Source organism: Pinus tabuliformis, chromosome 9 (assembly GCF_031772625.1).
Source record: "Pinus tabuliformis cultivar Carrire ecotype Pingquan chromosome 9, CPIR1, whole genome shotgun sequence".
Lineage (NCBI taxonomy): Eukaryota > Viridiplantae > Streptophyta > Pinopsida > Pinales > Pinaceae > Pinus > Pinus tabuliformis.
The window spans coordinates 32,940,874-32,961,186 of NC_142307.1; the positions used below are offsets into that span (position 1 = coordinate 32,940,874).

Below are 20,313 nucleotides of genomic sequence, written 5' to 3' on the forward strand. Positions count from 1 at the left end.
TCCAAACACTGCGGCAACACAAGCTATGTGCCAATTTGGAGAAATGCACTTTTGGCATGACCGAGGTTCAGTATCTGGGATACATCATTGATGAACAGGGGGTGCATGTTGATCCAGCCAAGGTCCAAGTCATTCAGGATTGGCCCTCTCCAACCACTCTAACAGAGCTCCGCAGCTTTCTAGGTCTTGCCAACTTCTACCGCAGGTTTGTGTTGGGATTTTCTCATATTTCTTGGCCCTTGAGTCAAGTCACCAAGGGCGGGGCGAAAGCAAAATTCTTTTGGTCTGAATCTCAACAGAAGGCATTCAGGGAGTTGAAGGATCGCCCCTGCACGGCACCAGTGCTCGCGTTACCAGATTTACAACAACCATTTGAGGTCGAGACAGATGCCTCTGACTATGCTATTGGGGCAGTCCTTACTCAACATGGACATCCAGTGGCATATCACAGTGAAACACTTTCAGACACAGTCTGGAAGTACCCCACTTATGATAAAGAGATGTATTCCATTGTACAGGCCTGCCGACAATGGAAGCATTACATTTTGGGGAAGGAAACGGTCATCCACACAGACCACCGACCTCTGCAGTTCATACAGACCCAAGGGAAATTGCAGAATGATCACCATCAGAAGTGGTCTACATACCTGCAACAGTTTCACTTGAATATCAAGTATAAAAAGGGCAGCACCAATAATGTTGCAGATTGCCTCAGTCGACCACCGATCATGGCGCTAACCACCGTGCTCAACTCTTGCGGGCACGAGACTTCTGATTGGCCACTTCTCTACAAAAGCGACCGAGAATTCGGCCACACATACCAGACACTCTTGGAGGGTCGGCAGGTTGCAGATTTTCACCTCCAGGATGCCCTGTTATGCCACCTCGGTCACCTTTGTGTTCCTTCAAGCGAGCGTGCCAAGATGATTTGGGAAGCACACTACAGTCGGGCTGCTGGGCATTTCGGGGTCGAGAAAACAGTGGCAGTACTGCAAAACTATTTCTATTGGCCGAATCTTCGACAGGATGTTGGGAAGTACATCCGATCATGTACTGCCTGTGCCATTGCCAAACCGACCATTAAGAAGCAAGGCCTCTATACCCCGTTGCCTACCCCTAGTCGACCTTGGGAATCCATCTCCATGGATTACATGTCAGGCCTTCCTTCCACTAAGCATGGAAATGACTGTGTTTTTGTGGTCGTCGACAGGTTCTAAAAGATGGCCATTATGATGGCCTGCAAGAAGAATATCACAGCAGAAGCCACTGCTAAACTCTTCTTTGAACGAGTGTGGGTGCACTTTGGGATCCCACAGTCTATCATCTCAGATCGAGACAGTCGGTTTCTCAGCACCTTTTGGTCCAGTCTCTGGTCAATGCTGGACACCAAACTCACGAAGTCCACAGCCTTCCATCCTCAAACTGATGGCCAGACAGAGGTTGTCAATAGGATGATTGTGCACATTCTGCGCATGTATAACTCAAAGCATCCACGCACATGGGACGAGAGCCTCCCCTACGTTCAGCACAGCTACAACCGAGCTCTTCACAGCTCCACTGGCCATAGCCCTTTTCAGGTGGGTTTGGGATTCCAGCCACTATGCCCCATTGATGTGGCCATGCCACTTGCAGCTACTCACATGAATTCAGCTCATGTCCAGTCCGAAACAGATAAGGCCACCAGCTTCATTGAGCGCATCCAACATATTCGCCAGCAGGTCCATGACATTCTTGAGAAATCAAATGCCAAGTACAAGCAGCGACATGATCAACATCGGGTGCCACACAAGTTTCAGGTGGGCGACAAAGTCTGGTTGCATTTGCAAAAGGAACGCCTTACTGGAGCCTATCGGAAATTGAGACCACTCCGATATGGTCCTTACACCATTACTAAGGCTATGGGAGACAATGCATTTGAGCTCAGCATTCCCCCATTCCTTGGCCTGCACCCAGTATTCAATGTGGATCGCCTTCGGCCATACTTTCCACCATTGCTAGACACATCCGACATTGCAGAATAGCTCAAACCCACAGAATTAAATCCAGATTGCATGGAACAAGCTGCAACTGATCGGATCATGGACACACAGATCAAGAACACTCGCCAACAGAATATCCAACTGTATCGAGTTGTCAAAGCGGGCCAACTCCTTCAGCAGGGCAAGTGGCTCACCAAGGAACAAGTTCAGCAGAAGTTTCCTCATCTCATGGAGGAGCTCAACGCAATGGGGACCATTGCTTCCTAAGGGGGGAGGAATGATCCAGGTGGATATTGGTGGCCACCTGCCAAGTCCACCTGGACCCCCACCATTGTCTTTCTCAGCATTTTCAGTTTCCTTAATTGTAGCACAACTTACTATTTTTAGCAGTTTTTCGGGTCCTGAACTTTCGGAGCCGTTTTGAGGCCCTAAACGACGTTTTTTGGGGAATCCGGGGGCAACACGAGTCCATGGAATGGACTGGTGTTGCCCGTTCCAACAATGATAGTGCTCGGATAGATCTTTCTAATGAGCTATTGTACGCGTCAAACGGAGATCATATGCCAAAGTTACGACCCCGGGAAGTTGATGTACCAACTTACCCCCAAACGGGGCCCACAGTTTGGCGTTTCATCTCCTAGGGTTAGGTTTTGGAATGATAAGGGTTTTTTCCATTGTTTCTCAACAATAAATAGGCCTTCGAGCCTCATTGTAACACAGTTCAGAGGCATGTAGCCATCACATCTCTTCTCAGAGATAAGCTACCATCGCCCTAGCTAGTTTATTTCCATTTCTGTTTGTAAGCATATTTCAGTATTTTCCATTAATGAAATGAAGTATTATTTCCGCTGCATCTTTGTGTATATGGTTATCTCTGTAATTTGTTGCGTTCCTGTTTAAATCCGGATCAACGCGCTTGGATGTTGCAGTTCAGACAATAGACATCCCAAGTGAATGTTCTATAACCAATTCAACATCATCTTCGCCAGAAGAAAATCTAAAAACTTTATATCGGCATCCAAATCACAAGAGTAGACAAATCAACCAAGCTACGTATCGGTACCATTCAGACCAGAAATAACAAACTGATGTTCCAGAGAATAATGACGTAAAATCAATCCAGTCTTATGCTAACAAGTCGTTACAAAATTCCAGTGATCAAAATACTATATAGAAGATTAATCTGGGATGGTCTAATCCCTTCTCAGTGTGACAATTTTGTTTGTCACTAAGAAGATCATATCAACTTGTATTGACGAGGATGACTATTCCAAGAGAGAAAGACGTTCGAAGACGAAAAAGAGATCAAGCCTTTTTTCATCGACAAGCTTTGAGGACAAAGCTCTTTGAGGAAGGAGGCAATGTAACGAATAAAATATATAAATAATATAAATATAATGTAAATGATAATAATAATAATTAATTATTATTTAACTAGTAATTAGGCTGAAGAGGCATGTCTAAATGAGACATGACTTTTCATGAAGAGACATTTGCTTTATTTATAAGCGAACCTTTCGTTCTCATTTGTAAATTCATTATCATTCTTATTCATTTTAATATATAATAATTGTATCCTCATGGATATCTTTATATTCCAAGTTTTCTGGAGTAGTTAATTTTTAGAAAGAACTTTGTTCACTTCACAGGACGGTGGAGGTTCTTATTGTTCAATTAAGGACCAACTCACATCAACTTCGGTGTGAAACAGGACAGTGGAAAAAGCTTAACGACGCTTGGGAAGAACGAGTGTGTACATTTTGCACGTCTGGCGCTGTGGAATCAGAAAAATATTTCATTTTGGAATGTGATATATTCAAAGACATCAGAGAAAATTATGAGAACATGTTAGCATCAGTGTCTTGGCATTGTTTTTTTAGCGATAGGATTGTTGGAAGGTTGGGTCAGCGCATCATCAATTTGAATCGGATAAAAATTGAATTGCAAAAACAAAAAACAAAGAACTAATGGTCTCATAGACTATTTTTAGTCTCATAACCCTTAAAATATCATTTCATTTCTATTGGGTGTTTGTACGTGTCACACAGAGTTACCAACCGTGGCTGTGTTGTAAAATAGTCATTATGGATCCGCGTATACGTATACCTACCTGCTAGTCGTAAGATAACCCAATAGAGTCAGAGGTCTTTTCACGCAAATATTTTTGCTCAGAACGTTATTTTTCCCTGAAAACCCCTATGATATTTTAATTGGGTTTTCAATTTTTGGTGATTCGTAATTTGTTTAGGTTTAAAATACCCGGTTGGGTTAGCGCCATGAAAGACCTTTGTGTAGTCAAAACGTTCAATTACTGTCATAGACCTAACCTGTTAACTAAAACCTCGCTGGTCAAAATCCCAACTATCTGAATCCTGTTTCTTTAGTTTTAACTGGGGTTTTCTTCTAGTTAATCGCTTGCTTGAGTTTGCGAACATGAGAATTGTGGTTGATTTTTGGGATGAGTAGTTGTTGGCTCATGATTTTGGAGTCAATTGTCAAACTGAATTGTGTCAAATTTGGTTAATCTTGCGATTTTTGTTCGATGGAGGGATCTAATTGGCTTCTAATATCTGGGCCTAATTTAGCAGATGTATATGTCCTCAGTGCATCTGCAAATCTTAGTCTGCCCAAAATTTCATCAATTACGAGAGTCAGATTACCAGCCAATTTCTTCAGTGTGCATACTCTTGCTTTGTCTCGCTCAGTCCTCGAGCCATGAATCCAATTGCCTGCCATTTGGTCGATCATGTCATTTCTATTGATTTTGAAAACATAATTGTCTTGTTGGACAAGATGTTGAGATAGTTTACAAAAGATCTAATTTAAAGGTTCGCTCTCCTGATTCTCCATTGACAAGATGAGCAACTCAAGAGCAAGTCAGCTCCAGCCATTGTCAGTCCCTAAATCCGAGACGTGTTACAAGACCCCAAAGACTTGGTTCACAAGTCCTGTTTCTGTTGAAACAAGTCCGTTGAAACTGGAAAGCCCCATTGATTTTGAGATATTGGAGAGAGCATCTCCTTCAGCACGGTTTGGCATGGATATAGGTGGCACACTCTGCAAAGTTGTCTACTTTGAGCCAGCTAGAGAATTGTTTTCTCCAGGTGTGACTTTTGGCCAGAGTAGGAATGATACCAAATCTGAGAAACTCTGTGAAAATGATACAACCAAAATGGACAAAAGCAAGGGAAGGGCATTTGGTAAACCATCTGAAGATATGTATTCAGAGCCACCTTCAGGTAAAGGAGAAAAGTCCCATAAGGAGATCGGTGCTTGTGGTGCCCAACCTGCTGCCAGAATTGAGACACAGACTGATCGCTCTTTCGAAATGAACCCTGATTCGAGCAAATCACAGGAACCGCTGCAAAATTCAGAATATACAGATTCTAATATGCAGGATGGAAGACATGGAAAAACCTCGCCAGGATGTATTGATTTTAATAGTATTAAAACTTCTTTTTATGCACTTACAGAAAAACTGACAAATGAAGGAAATCATTCTGCTAACTATCAAGTAAGGAACGTCCGCAAAATATGGCTTTCCAGTTATGCTCCTATTGTTCTGCCAGGTCGTGGAACGCTTCATTTCAAATGTTTTGGTGAGTTTCAAGTGGCATGCTGATGACTTATTTCCTGTCTTACCAAAATTGACAATGGTTTTCTGCGATGGCTGCTTATTTGGTTGTCTGAATGACTTTGTCATGTACTATACTTTTGGCATTTATTGCTTGCCTTAAAATGAAATCTGAATACACTGTTACACGCATGCAATATAACTTGCACCTTAGTACTGGTCAGAAAGAAGAAGCCAAAAAAATAATGAAAAACTTAACAAAACAAATTGTGGTCAATAGGAGAGCTTGTATGCTATCTAGAACAAAGTCAGCACGAGGGCTTTTTTTTTCTTCCCAAGGGATTTTAGGTGAAACATGGAATAAGTGTTTTTTTTGTCCCTGCAGTTTCAGCCCACTCAATTTCTACAACTAAATTCCATCTTTCTATGAAGTAGCAAAGTTGAATGATTCTAACTGAGTCAGTGACTTAAGATAATTTTAATCTGCATTTCAATATTGTCAAGAAACATTAAAAACTAGAGGAGATACAAACTTTTAGGATGAATGTTCTCAAATATGGTCATTTGCTGTGAGAGTGTATGGTTGCAAGTAAAAATCATAACAACAATGGAATTCTGGTAAGTTTTGAAGAAATGTGAATGAACATTTAATTTTTCTGATTTATTTTTGGGGCCAGTTTGTTTATAGATGATACCCTTACACAACGAGCATTACTTTTTCTTTTCCATGGAAAACCTTGTGGAAAACCCTCTGAGAACTTCCCTGTGATTCACAGATGGCAACTGGGGTAAACTTTCAGCGCCAATTATGGTACCTAACCCTGAAGGGATTAAGTGAGTTGAACCTGTGCCCTCGACCTTCTGGCTCTAGACTACTCGAGCTAACCCATGGGGCTTATACAAGGAGCATCACTTTGTGATGCAGATGCTCAGTTGTAAAAAGCAATACCCATGCTTACAGAATATTCCCTTTTTCACTACTTTTGTCTGATGGTCAGTGATCTTCAAATGCACATTTAGAGAGGAAAAGTATTGAGAACGGGCAATGGATACAATCTATATATAAATTGGTTAACAAGGGAATGCGATCTGATCTCTCTTTGGAATACATCCTTAAATAAGCAGCTTAAGTGCATTCATATTTTGAAGCACAATTTGTTTAGGTTCATTCATTGCAGAAAATCTAACATATACAAGATTATTCTCATCGGAGGTTTGTGTTTACCGACAGTTTGATTACCATCAAAGCTTCTTAGAATTCAAGTATTCTACTTTAGGTGATGGGCCCTAATTATGATAAAGAAAGATTTTGAATTGGATTGTGAAAATTCTCGTTACTCTGTTCCTTAATATTGTTCATCTGGCCAGAGACTCAGAGAATGGAGGAATTTTTGAGACTCACAAGGGAACACTCTCTTGTTTGTCAGGATAGAGCCATTGGAGCAACTGGGTAATGTCGTTTACCATATGAAATTTGTCTTTGCCTGGTCTTGGTTTCTTCGTATTTGTTGTTTTGTGTGGTAATGTCATTTAGTAATAGAGAATGCTTCCATTTGGTTTCAGTGGCGGAGCTTGCAAATTTCTTGCCCGGTTTTCTGAAATTGCTGGCTTGCGGCTTGAGCACAATGATGAATTGAAGAGGTATTGCAAAGGATCTTACCCCTATTTTGGCCTGGATGTAAGCAACGTCTCTTCCAGATTTTTAATAAATAGACAGTGAAACAAATTTGCTGATTTGGTCATTTCTGAATTTTTCTTCAAGATAAATTAAAATGTACATAACTTTCTTCTATTCCAGAATAAGCTGAGCTACTTGTATGCAACAAAGCAACAATCAGAATACCAGTTTGTTTTAGATTCCAAGTTTCATTGCAAGATCTACCTACGTTTTGCTAATTTGTCATGATCTCAGGTTAGGTTTAGTTTGGTTCACTTACACAGAAACCATTGATAATGCTTACAAGCATCAGTTGTGTTTAGAAACAAGTCAATGTACCCCATATCAGTGATCAATGCTACCTGGGTACTAGCGCCATCACGAGCTGGTTGACATGTGTACGCTGCACAAGAAGACTCTTCAACAGGCTTATATCATTAGCACATCAAACAAGTAGCCAGAAACTTGGAAAAGTTTTGAAAGTCGTAAGTATCCCAGGTTTAGGCATGTTGTGAAGAGCATACTTTACAATCTTCCCAGTCTTGGTGCATCAGACTTGCATGTCTTGCATATAAGAATTCCACCAGAAATGTCCAGAGTCTGGTAGTTGGACCTGCCACATTTCATACATGTAAGACTTCCAGGGGTTGCAGATCTGGTTTCTTAGCACATGTTGAAGTCTACTAGTTGCATCTGATATTCTTGACAATAAATTCTTCTAGGCAACCTTCCTTTAAATTACCGGATACAGTCCAACGTTGCATGCGTGCAAATTTCAAAAGCAACAGGCAGAGTTACAGATCCCTTAATGTGCAAGGAGATCTTGGTACACTTGTCAGTAAGACTGTTAGATTTCTTCCCCTTGTTCATGATATAATATCAATTCTGTAAAGGAATCTTAAGCTACCAATGCATATATGTGCAAATCCAATTGTGTCACCACATGAGTGTTCTATTACTATATATGACAGTCTAAATATGCTGCCTAATAGGTGTACTCTACTTAAGGATCCACTCATGCCACTCACCTGCTAGGTTAGACTTAGTGATATGTGTGTTGTTGTTTATCGTAGTAAAGGTCTTAGGCACAGTCACAAGATACAAGTTATAACTCCTTTTCAGAAAAATAGTGTATATTCTGTTTTTACCTTTCTCGGGGATGCTGCGTCAATTGATAATCATAGTTTTATAGTGTAATATCCCCAATTAGTTAATTTTGTTAAGAATAATTTCTATTTCTGCAATTTTGGCAATTGGGAGATATTTTGGCATTAAAACATAGGAAAAGTGGGCTGAGGAGACACCACTTGATTTTTGGCAAAGAGGAGGCCTCAAACATAAGGAAAAAGGAAAAATTAAAGTGTTGGTGGATGGTGGGGGCCACCCAAAAGGGAAATTCGCACCCTTAGGCAACTCACACTTGTGGAGAAGGAGGAATTCGAATTTGGTGGAGCCCACAAGGAAAAGGGACCAGCAAGCATAATTAGAAGGACAAGTCTACCGAGGCAGAGGAATTGCCCGGACGACCACTTTTGGCCAGAATCCGGGCAAAAAAATTTCAACAAATCTTGCAGAAGCAGTGTTTAAATCATGTTTTTGAAGGTGGCAATAGATTCAGCACCATCAAAAACCTCTAGGGCACCCAAAATCTTGAAGTTTAACAAATTTAATCTGGATTTACAAAATTTCCTGCCGGAATTTATCAAAATATTGCCATAATTTTCATGATTTTCAGGGCAAAAAAGTAGTCTAGTTAGACTATGGCTAAATAGAAGGATATGAACACATTTTGGGGGCTTTTGACAATTTGACATCTGAATTAGAGTTCTCTTGTGCTGTTTAGCCAAGACTACCAGTGCTGTTTAGCACAAGGAGTTTCCGGGCGGAAATTCCAACTTTCTTCGGTGAACCTTGAGTGTCACCCTAGGAGAGTTGTAGGGAGATTACTGCAGGCATTGGAGAAGCAGATTTCAAGTACATCCATCAGCAAGGGTGTGTTTCTCCAAGGACACGGGAGCAGTTTGTGGAGTTGAGTTGGGGCAGCAAATTGGGGCAATTGGTGGAGGAGTTTTTGCATGGAAATCACCTACCAGGAGAGCAGAGATATCTGGTGAATTTCCGGGGCTGGAGCTGTGATATTTTGAGCCAGCTGAGCTACTCTAATTTGGGCTTGTGCAGGGGCAGTTTAGGCATTTTTGTAATAGATTGGGAGTTGCTTTTGTTGGGAGTTTGGGAGCTGGAAATTCATTGGGTGATGAGGAGAAATTTCCCTTAGGAGTTGGGATAAATTTGGAGGTGGATTTCAGCTCTATTGCAACAAAAAATTTCTGTAGCTATTTGGCAGTCAGTTGAGAAGAGTAAGCTTAAAATTGGGTGGTCAGTAAAATTTTCCCAAACCTTTTATGGGGTTTTGTGAGAGGAGTCCGGGGTTAATTTCGCAGAATTTTCTGGGTGGTATTTCTGGCAGAAATCAATGTTCTAGTCAGCACCTAGCAACATAAGTTACTGGAGGAGGGCACAATTCACTTTAGGACCATTTCCACCACTTCGGTCCATGAGATATTTCTGGGTTTGGTTGGGCTTATTGAAGAGAGGTGCCAGCTAAAATTTCTGGAGTTTTTGAGCACATTCAAAGCAGATTTCCTGATTTCCTCCCAGCAGCAAAAGAAAAAAATTCTGGGGCAGCGCAGAACTTTGGTGGGCAGATTATCCGGCACTTGGGCATTCAATTTGCAACCTGGGTTTTGCTTTGCTTTCTGTAGCAAGCCCAGGTTCTTCTTTCTCTATCTAGATTGTATTCATCCTGCTCCAATTAATAAGATGACTTAGATTTTTGGTGCCATTTCCTGTGTGCGTGAAAAATTTGGTTGCTGTTCACAGTATATGTTATTGTTATCCACTTAATTTTTCCATTAGGAATATTACAGATAGGTCAAGCCTTTTGGAAAAAGGGTAGTAATTCTCCCATGCTTGTTCTGCATTATTTTTTTACAAGGATCTGCATTCTATTATCTCGTCTGCAATTTCACATTGCCATTGCATATATAGTCTAGTTCCAAGTTCTTTCAATTAAGCTTGGAAAAATGACTGCGATCCATTGTTTAAGTGAATAGATATGCTGCATGTTAAATCTTTGACTCTGAACTTTGATCTTTAATCTTAAGTATTGACATATTTTTGCACTCCAGTTGTACTTTATTGTATATTGAATATCATTTTCAAACATATGTTGTTTGCAAAATATCATGATTTTTTCTAACGATTTTCATCATTTTTGAAATGTTTAATACTGCCACATTGTGTTTTTTTTTTATGCTTTTGCATTTTTTTTTGAAATTCCAAAATTTAACATTAATGGTTATCTCAATTTAAGATTAGGAGTAACTTTAGTGCCCAAAAATTAGCATCACAATCTTCATTCACTTAATGGAATGATTTACTTCAACTACTATGATCTATGGAAGGAGTATATTAGGAATTGTGTGACAATTTTTGAATTCGATTTGAAAACTCAAGGAGGAAAGCAATTGTAGGAATCGTAGTGGGACATTGATTAAAATATACTTGTACAATTTGATTGCATCAACACTCCTAGGTGTTGATGACATTGAAGTACGTCCTAGTTTTCAGTGAAGCCTAAAAAAATCAAAGATGTTTTGAAAACAATAAAAATGTTCTAGATAAAAAGAGTACAACCTTCTAATTCTTTATTATGGAGTCAAAGATTATAGAGCAGGAGAACAAAATAATATATCTCCTTTTGTGCTAACCAGTTATATTTCTTGGAGTGTATTTGCGAGAGCATTCCCAATCACACTCACAAATGAAAACATTGCAGCTTTAAATCAGCACTCAGATAGCTTTCCCTTTAAGCTCACGAGTATCGCCACTGAAGTCTTCCCACCATACTCCTAGCATATGCCATAATAGTACCAAGAAAATATTTAAAGACTAAATTAGCCGGAAAACTCAAATCTCAAAAGAAATCTAGATTGAAAATATATTTTTAATAAATCAAGATTGAAAATAGATCAAAGTACCTGGTGAGATGGTTCTTCTTGCAGAAACAACCATATCATAGCCAAATAATATTAATCACCCTACATTCTTACTTCTATAGTTGCAGATGCATTGAATCTTGAGCCCTCACTTCAAAGAACATCTTTCAAACACTTGAGTATAGCTTCCATCGCCTCTGAATCAAAATTGAAGGACACATCATAAAAGAAACGTAGTTTTATATGACGACCAACAACATACAAAGGTCTTTGGAGCTGTTGTTATCAAATGGAGTCAATGATATATCACAAAGACATGTATTTATCCCCCCCCAAACAGCCTCCTTGGCCATATCCATGGCCTCATATATAGACTGCATGGGGGTTTTCCCTATTGATCATCCTAAGGGCTAGCACTACTATAGGCTCTGAAATTGCAATCACTTTGTCAGTATCCCTCCAGAATATATCATGGAATACACGTGACAGAATCTCAATGCCATTTCTTGACTTGCTATATTTATATTTGGCCAAATCCTTATGTATTGTAATCACTTCCTTAGCATCCCTCCGAAGGATATCATGGAATACAAGTGATGGAATCTCAATACCATTTGTTGACTTGTTATATTTTGATCTTGTTCAATCCTTACATATAAACATTCTCTTCAAATTCAACTATTGGTACTAACAAGCTACAAGAGGATGAAATTGGTGGTAATTGGGGTGATAGGATGCCAAAGCCCCTTGTTATCTATATATTTTTTCATCAAGTTGAAGACTTGTGTGCTTGAATGTAAATGATTTCTTTTATATACTTTGCCTTTTCCATAGTAGACATAACCTAATCAATTTCCAAAATCCTCTAGACTTATCCAAAGCTTTTTTCTTTTGGCCTCGAATGTTAGGAGTATTCGTAGCTCATTCCCGCCCCCCATGATCACGCAACCAAATTCCCAGATAGCTTCAAAGGATTCAGATAGTGAGCCAGCACCCCCTCACCCTCCTTGTTGTTAGTTATTAGACTCTAGCATTCTTGACATCATGGACCTCATGTTTCGCTCTCTCTCTCTCCATGGGCTCTTTACCCGTGCCATTAATACGATTTTATACATGTTCATGTTCATGAGGACGTCTTATTGTTTGTACTTTTCATTACCTCATCTTGCACACACACACGCACATATATTATTAGATTTAGCTTTACTAGGAGTGGCATTTGCACTCCCACATTGTACTCGTTCTCTTACTAGATGTATCCTCTAGTCCCATTGACCTACTTTTGTGGTCATTCGTTGGACATAAATAAAATTATCTTATCTTATCTAGGATGGGATCTAAATAATGGGTTATACATGCTGGAAAAATTAGCGCGATGCCTTCCCAATTAGAAGTGTTCCAATGAACGCATTGTTTGAGAATTACCAATCACAAATTGGACATCTTCCTTCCCCTCCTTTATCACAATCAACTCTAACAAAACAATTAGGCATTTTTGGTTAGAAGCTTCAATAAATTGAAGAAACATTATACACATAGGACAAGAGACAAAGAGATTCAATATTCAATAATGTTCTATTTTACCATGGGCCCACCCATCAAACATAATAGTGAAACTTGTCTTTGTCCCATAAGAACAATTGTCTACAAGGATATTACCTACTTCATTCCTAGGAAACCTTTGTCAAAATCCCAAGAACTTTAGAAGTAGGGGCTTTAGAATCTAGGCCACAAATGGAGGTAGCTTTAATAATGTTTTTTCAATATGAGTATTTAGAATCATTTCAAGATATATCTAAATAAAACGAAAAATTCCCTATGGCTTTCTTTCCTTTATCATGGATAGATTTCATCCATCTTGTGCTCTCTAGGGAAGCGTAAGATTTGGGTGTAATATGAGTTAAAACATTGTGCACAAAACCACCACTAGTTAGGAGAGGCTCTTAGTTGGGAGGGAAAAAGAGGTGATGATTATGGAGTAATCGTAGGAGAGTCAAAGAATCAACCATTTTTAGCATCAAGAGGTGGATTGGATGCAAAAGTTGAAGCTTGTATTCAATTCAATGTTTTAACTTTTAAAACTCCGACTCCTAAAAGAATGTTGAATGAATTAATTCCAAATGAGCAAAACAGCTCAATGATAATACAGAGATATTTACAATAATAGAAACATCAGGTTTCTATGTAAAATATGGAAACACTCAGTTTCATCTAAGAAACTGCTTAAACGGAAAAAATAGCAACAGCTAAAAGACTGAGTATTAAATACTAAATATGAATATTCTAATACCCTCCCTTAATACTCAATCTATTTACAACACCAATAGACCCTCTGAATTTTACAAATTTATCAGGACCAAGAGGCTTGGTGAAGATGTCGGCGGGCTGCTCTGTTGTGGGAACATATTGCAACTGAACTGAGCCGTCTTCAACAAGCTGGCGAATGTAGTGGCAATGAGTTTCCACATGCTTTGTTCTTTCATGAAAGACTGGATTTTTGGCAAGTTTGAGAACTCCCTGCTTATCACAAAACAAAGGAGTAGGCCCGGTCTGGGAAACATGCATATCTGCAAGCATACGTCAAAGCCAAACTGCCTCACAGGATGCCTTAACTGCTCCCCGATACTCTGCTTCTGTTGAGGAGAGAGCCACTGCCTGTTGCTTCTTACTAGTCCAAGTAACAGCACCAGATCCTAGACTAAACACATACCCAGCTGTAGATTTACGGTCATCAACCGAACCTGCCCAGTCAGAGTCAGTGTAGCCACTGAGAATAGGATTGGAACTGCGAGTATATAAGAGGCCATAATCAGAAGTACCACGCACATATCGTAGCACACGCTTTGTTGCTATCCAATGATCAGCTTTAGGAGCTGACATAAAGCGGGAGATATAGCTTACTGCAAAACTGATGTCAGGTCTGGTGGCAGTAAGATAGATGAGACTGCCCACTAGTTGCCTGAATAAAGTTTCATCAACAAGGGGAGAGGATGACTGTGATGAAAGTTTGAGCCCTGGTTCCATAGGAGTCGTGGCTGGTTTGCAATCCTGCATTCTGAACCTGTCCACAAGATTTTTTGCATACTTGGACTGAGAGAGAAAAATATGATTTTCAGTCTGCCAAACTTCAACCCCCAGACAGTAATGAAGAAGCCCCAAGTCTGTCATCTCAAAAGTTCTGCATAAATCTTGTTTGATCCCATGGATCAAATGTGCAGAGCTGCCAGTAATGATAAGGTCATCCACATAGACAACCACAAGCAAGATATCATCAGCAGTATGCTTGATATACAGGTTTGCATCAGATGGACTCCGCTGAAAACCCTGATCTGTCAGATACTGATCAATTTTCATGTACCAAGCCCGAGGAGCTTGCTTCAATCCATAAATAGCTTTAGCTAATCGACACACTTTCTGTTCTTGACCAACAACCTTGAATCCTGAAGGCTGCGTCATGTAGACTTCTTCTTGGAGATCACCATTTAGGAAAGCACTCTTTACATCCATCTGATGAACTTTCCAATTGAACTGAGCTGCTAGGGCAAGGACAAGCCTTATGGTACTCATCTTGGCAGTAGGAGCAAAAGTCTCTTCATAGTCGATGCCTTCCTTCTGTGAGAACCCTCGAGCCACAAGACGAGCTTTATACTTGTCTATGGTTCCATCAACTTTGTATTTCACTTTATACACCCATTTGCAGCCTATGGGCTTTTTCCCTGCAGGAAGATCAGAAAGTGTCCAGGTGTGATTCTTCTGAAGACTCTGGAATTCGGCTTCCATAGCCTGTTCCCACTCAGATGTACCCTTAGCCTCTGAATAAGTTTGAGGCTCAAAAATACTGTGAAGGTTAGCCATAAGAGCAAAGTTGACTGTAGACTGTTGTTTGTTCTTATGTCTAGAAGTTCTACCTTCAAGAAGCTCATCATCTCGGAGATCACCAATGGTTTTTGCCCACCATTTAGGCCGAAGAGTAGAGGAACCAATATCAGGAGGAGGAGGAGAAGACTCAAGAGTAATAGGAGCATCAAGAGGAGGGTTGTTTTCTGGAGGAAGCTCAGATAGAGTATTATCAAATACTGATGCTATATCATCCCTCCCATCAGGTGGACCGACCAGAAGAAGAACACTGTGAGGCTGATCCTCAGAACACTGCTTAGAAGAAGAAGACTAAAAAAATCCTCTGTCTTCATCAAATACTACATCCCGACTGAAGCTAAGACGACCGGTGGCTATATCTATCAGCCTATAGGCCTTGTGATGATCACTGTAACCTGTCATCATGAGTTTCTGGCTTTTGGAATCCAACTTAGAGCGCTTAGCAGGTGGAATCCAAACATATGCAACTGAGCCAAATACTTTGAGGTGACTGATCTTAGGCTTACGACCAGACCAAACCTCTTCAGGAGTCTTCCCTTTAACAACCTGAGTAGGTGATCGGTTAAGAAGATAAACAGCAGTAAATACTGCTTCAGCCCAGAATTTGTTTGGAACACTCCTGTGTTGTAACATGGAACGAGCCATTTCAACAACCGTGCGGTTGCGATGCTCGACGACACTGTTCTGCTGGGGAGTGTAAGGGGTGGTTAATTGACGTTTGATGCCATGAATATCATAGAAGTTGGCAAAAGCTGAGGAACAAAATTCCCCCCCATTGTCGGTCCTAAGGGTCATGATGTTACAACCAGATTCTTTTTCAACTAAGGTTTTAAACTTCTGAAAGGTACTAAGAGCATCAGATTTATTGTTTAGAAAATACACCCACATCTTTCTACTGAAATCATCTACAATGAGTAAAAAATATTTGCAAGCAGTGATAGAAGCTGTATTCATAGGACCACAAATATCAGCATGAAGTAACTGAAGTACCTTAGATGCGCGCCAAGATTCTCCATCTTTGAATGAAGACCGATGTTGCTTTCCCGCTTGACAGGCGCTGCATACCCCCAACTGCTGAGTCTGAATATCAGGTAATCCTGACACAAGTCCCTCCCGAGAGAGCTGAGGGAGATACTGCATATTTAGATGCCCATATCGTTGATGCCATAGAGTGCTGATGGGAGAGACACGTGCTGCTAGAGCCACTTCTGAAGAGTCACCGGTGTCAAGTAGCCTGTATAGACCATGGTCCTCTAGGCCAACAGCAACTGTTAGACTAGTCTCCCTGTCAATAATGGAGCACTTGTGTGCACTGAACACAACATCAAGCTGAGGAGAATTCCTCATAATCTGGCTGACAGATAGCAGATTAATTTCCATACCAGGAACATAGTATACATTCAGAAATATGAGTGTGCGTCCACCAGACTGAATTTGAATTGTACCCCTGCCAGCTACTGTGTACTTTTCACCTCCGCCAAATACCACGGAATCACTGAATGGTGATAAGTCAATAAACCAGTCACGCTTGTGAGAGAAGTGGCGTGATGCACCAGAATCAATGTACCATGCAGAGGAAGGAACATGATCTGAAGACCTTTTAGCCATAAAGGCGTAAAAGGCAGAATTTGTCTGCTCTGAATGTTCTGCAACATTTGCTATCTGATGTGACCCTCCCTGTTTCTTCTGTTCAAAAGCAATCCTCTATCGGCAATCTTTCTTCATGTGACCGAACCTGTGATAGTAATTACACTGCACACTTTTCTTCCTAGCAGGATCAAAAGGCTGAGAAGAGCCTTTCTGCTGAAAGGACTGGTATTTTGCAGCAAATGCATTTTCCGAGGACACTGATGAAGCACCACTACCAAACTGCTGTTTCCACCGATCCTGCTGCAGAAGTTTGGTACATAACTCTGGAAACTTTAGATCAACATTTGCGGTGGTAATGTTGAGTGTTTCTATAAAGTGTTCATAAGATTTCGGTAGACTTTTCAAAGTAATGACTACCATATCTTCTTCCTCCATGGTCCGACCAATGGCTTCGAGCTGATCTCGAATGTCTTTAATTTTGTTGAGATGTTCCTGTAAAGACATATGTTCATCCATCATGATGGAGAACAACTGATTTTTGAGAAAAAAAGCTCTGCTTTTGTCAGATGTCTCGTGCAGTTCTTTCAACTGTTGCCAGATTTCGGCAGCTGTCTTGCCAGAAGGAATCTGTGGTAACTGATCATCAACGACAGAGAGCTTGAGAAGCATAACAGCCTCTCGATTTCGATCATCAAATTTATCTTGATCGATACCAGCTGTACCGGGACGAAGCTCTTTGCCCAAAATGAGCTGATCAAGACGCCTGTATTAAAAAATGGTCAACATTCTTTGTTTCCAAATGTTATAGTTGCTGCCATTAAAGCGTTGATTTCCTTCTAACATCAGATTGGTGAGCGTGGCCATTTTCCCAAAGAAAATACAGAAGTCTGACACAAAGAAAAATGTAGCTGCCTGAGATATATTTACCCAGCAAAAATATATCTCCCCAGTCTAAAAAATAGCAATAGAGCAGGTTCCACTGCTGTAGCTGTACCCTTCTTTTAAATTTTACAATAAATAATCACGCTGGAACCAATGTCCTCCTCAGCTTTAACTTTCTACAGACTCCTTTAATTTGGTGCTACTACAGTGCCTCAGACATACCACAGATGAGGCCTTAGAAATGATGCGCTGTCACAGATAACACCTTCAAGATAGGCTGCTGCCTCAGGTGGAGTCTCAGGGGTATTTCACTGGCCAGATAGTGCCTGAAAATTAAAATAACAGGCAGATTTCGAAAAACTAACAAAGGTTATGGGCCCACGATTTCGAAAAACTAAGTTTCTGCATCAAAACTTGCCACGCAGCCTTCAATTTATTTTTCTGTAACTTCAAATTCAGCTCTTTGAACCAGCCGTCTCCAAAACCTGCGTAGTCGAAGAAAGAACCCCGTACCGAGCAGTTTGATAATAAACTTAAAGCGGCGGGCAGAATCTCTAAGCTCCAGGAGCCCGAAACAGACAAAGAAGGCAATTGAAATAGTAAATTTTGCGTTTCGAACCCGACACAGTGAGCCGTCGAATGCCGTCAAAGCTTCACGTAATGCTGGATCGCTGACGTCAGACGTATCACGATGAGACAAATAGAAAAGACGAGGGCCACGATGAGACGACAAGGGTTCAAAAAACAAATAGACAGTTCAAATCGACAGATAGACTGCTGCCCATAACACGCAGGCCGTATTTTCAGACCAGACGAACCATGCAACCTGGACCTGGGTCACCTTTGTCGAAGAAATAGCCGGATTCGAAATGTCGGGCTTTAGTTTCAAGACGATTTCACTATTCCGAGCCGGAAAGCCGTCCAGTTTTAATTCACGATTCCGAGCAAACTGGCCAGCCAAAAAACGAATCCCGCTCCCACGAAACGGTCACCGCCACAAAGTTAATTTCTCAGAAAAAATGATAATGCAGGGGAAGAATCCATTTCTGTATCGAGATGGACGACTGTAAGCTTTTATCACAGTGAGCAAAGCCGAGGCTAAGACTCAGTGAAGGCTACCTGGCTTACAGAGGGCTCGACCTTAGAAAGGACTCAAGAGATTAGGATGCAGAGAGAATAACTGTTCAAGAAATCTCTTAACCTCGCTCTGATACCATAAAAGAATGTTGAATGAATTAATTCCAAATGAGCAAAACATCTCAATGATAATACAGAGATATTTACAATAATAGAAACATCAGGTTTCTATGTAAAATATGGAAACACTCAGTTTCATCTAAGAAACTGCTTAAACGAAAAAAATAGCAACAGCTAAAAGACTGAGTATTAAATACTAAATAGGAATATTCTAATAACTCCAACTCTGACTCGGCCGAGGGTCAACTCCGACTCTGACTCTGACTCGGTATCGACTCGGTCGGCTCGATTTCAATGACTCGGTCATTGTAAAAAATACATTAAATATTTATTTTTTTATAAAAAAACATAATTTTAAAGATTTTCATTCATGTTTCCAAACACACAGCATCAGAATATAGATAGAAGACAACATATGATCAAAGTAGGCTCATGAATATATCCATTATATCAAAATGGCACCCAGTGCACTGTCCAATACATACATGATGATGATATAGAGATCAAAACAAAAACACATAACCAAGGAGGCTAGAAATGGCCTCTACAACAAAAGTAAACTGTGACCAGTACTACTGGCTACTGCTAGAGGAGCCAAGATCATCTGGATCAATCTCTGGATCAGAGTCAGACATGGGGCCCCATGGCTCCTCATCATCATCTCCAACCGCAACTGTAGAAGTGGTAGCACTAGTAGGCTGTGTAGCAGCTGCAAGCTGAGATAGATGAGATATGCGCTTCTGTCGTGGCTGAGCAGAGGAAGCGCCTGCAACTAGAGGACTTGCTGGCTCTGAGGCTGAGGCTAGTACAAGTGGATCAGGATCTGCATTCAACTGAACATTTTGTTCGAGTGATGCTATCGTCTGTAATTCATAATCAATATCCTCATCAGAAGCAAACTTTGCTGGATGACTCTCCACTACCCAATCTGATGTTGGATCAATGTCTTCCAACACAATGGGATCTGAATCAAGGCTTTTGTTCAGCAATTGGTTGCATCTGAGCCGGAGGTTGTATTGGACATAGACTAGATCATTTAATTGTTTTTGATCCAAACGATTTCTCTTCTTTGTGTGAATCCTCTCAAAGACAGACCAATTGCGCTCATACCCAGTAGCACTGCAAGTTTGACTCAAAATACGAATTGCAAACTTCTGCAATTCAGGACAATGGCTACCAAAAGCCTCCCACCATTGTGCTGCAAAAAACATAGGAGTGTAATGAGTTAGCTCAACAAAATTACAAATTATATCCAACTTTCAAATTATAAACGATTTAACAAAATAAGTATTAAGAATTTGAAAATTGAAATTTTTGTTTACCTGGCTCATCTGCTTCCCTGAGGCATTGCTGAAGGTTGTGACCTGTTGGTGTATCTCTAGCTGATCACACTCCAATGGGATCATGCGATCAATGCAGTCAATCAATCCATCTCTAACCTCCCCCCTTAAAGCTCATGTCGCCTTAGCTTTATAATGATACCATGGGTTCAAAAAATACCCAGCTGCATGTATAGGGCGATGGAGTTGATTGTTCCATCTTTCATCAATGATTGCCCAA

At 40.5% G+C, this 20,313-nt stretch overlaps 1 protein-coding gene across 4 annotated transcripts in view; it reads left to right on the forward strand.

Annotated features, from left to right (window-relative positions):
• The first annotated feature begins 4,226 nt into the window (after nucleotides 1–4,226).
• LOC149146967 (uncharacterized) overlaps nucleotides 4,227–20,313 on the forward strand; it is a 223,113-nt gene continuing 207,026 nt past the window's right edge. For 2 of the 4 annotated variants that reach the window (XR_016262855.1, XM_089440631.1), the window contains exons 1-3: nucleotides 4,227–5,578; nucleotides 6,922–7,003; nucleotides 7,117–7,194. Coding sequence is in view for 3 of the 4 variants with exons in the window: in XM_089440631.1 (XP_089296757.1) it covers nucleotides 4,837–5,578; nucleotides 6,922–7,003; nucleotides 7,117–7,194 (902 nt within the window). In the remaining variant the exon portion in view is untranslated. The remainder of the gene's footprint in view (nucleotides 5,579–6,921; nucleotides 7,004–7,116; nucleotides 7,195–20,313) is intronic. The other 2 variants (XM_089440630.1, XM_089440632.1) reach the window with 2 other exon arrangements.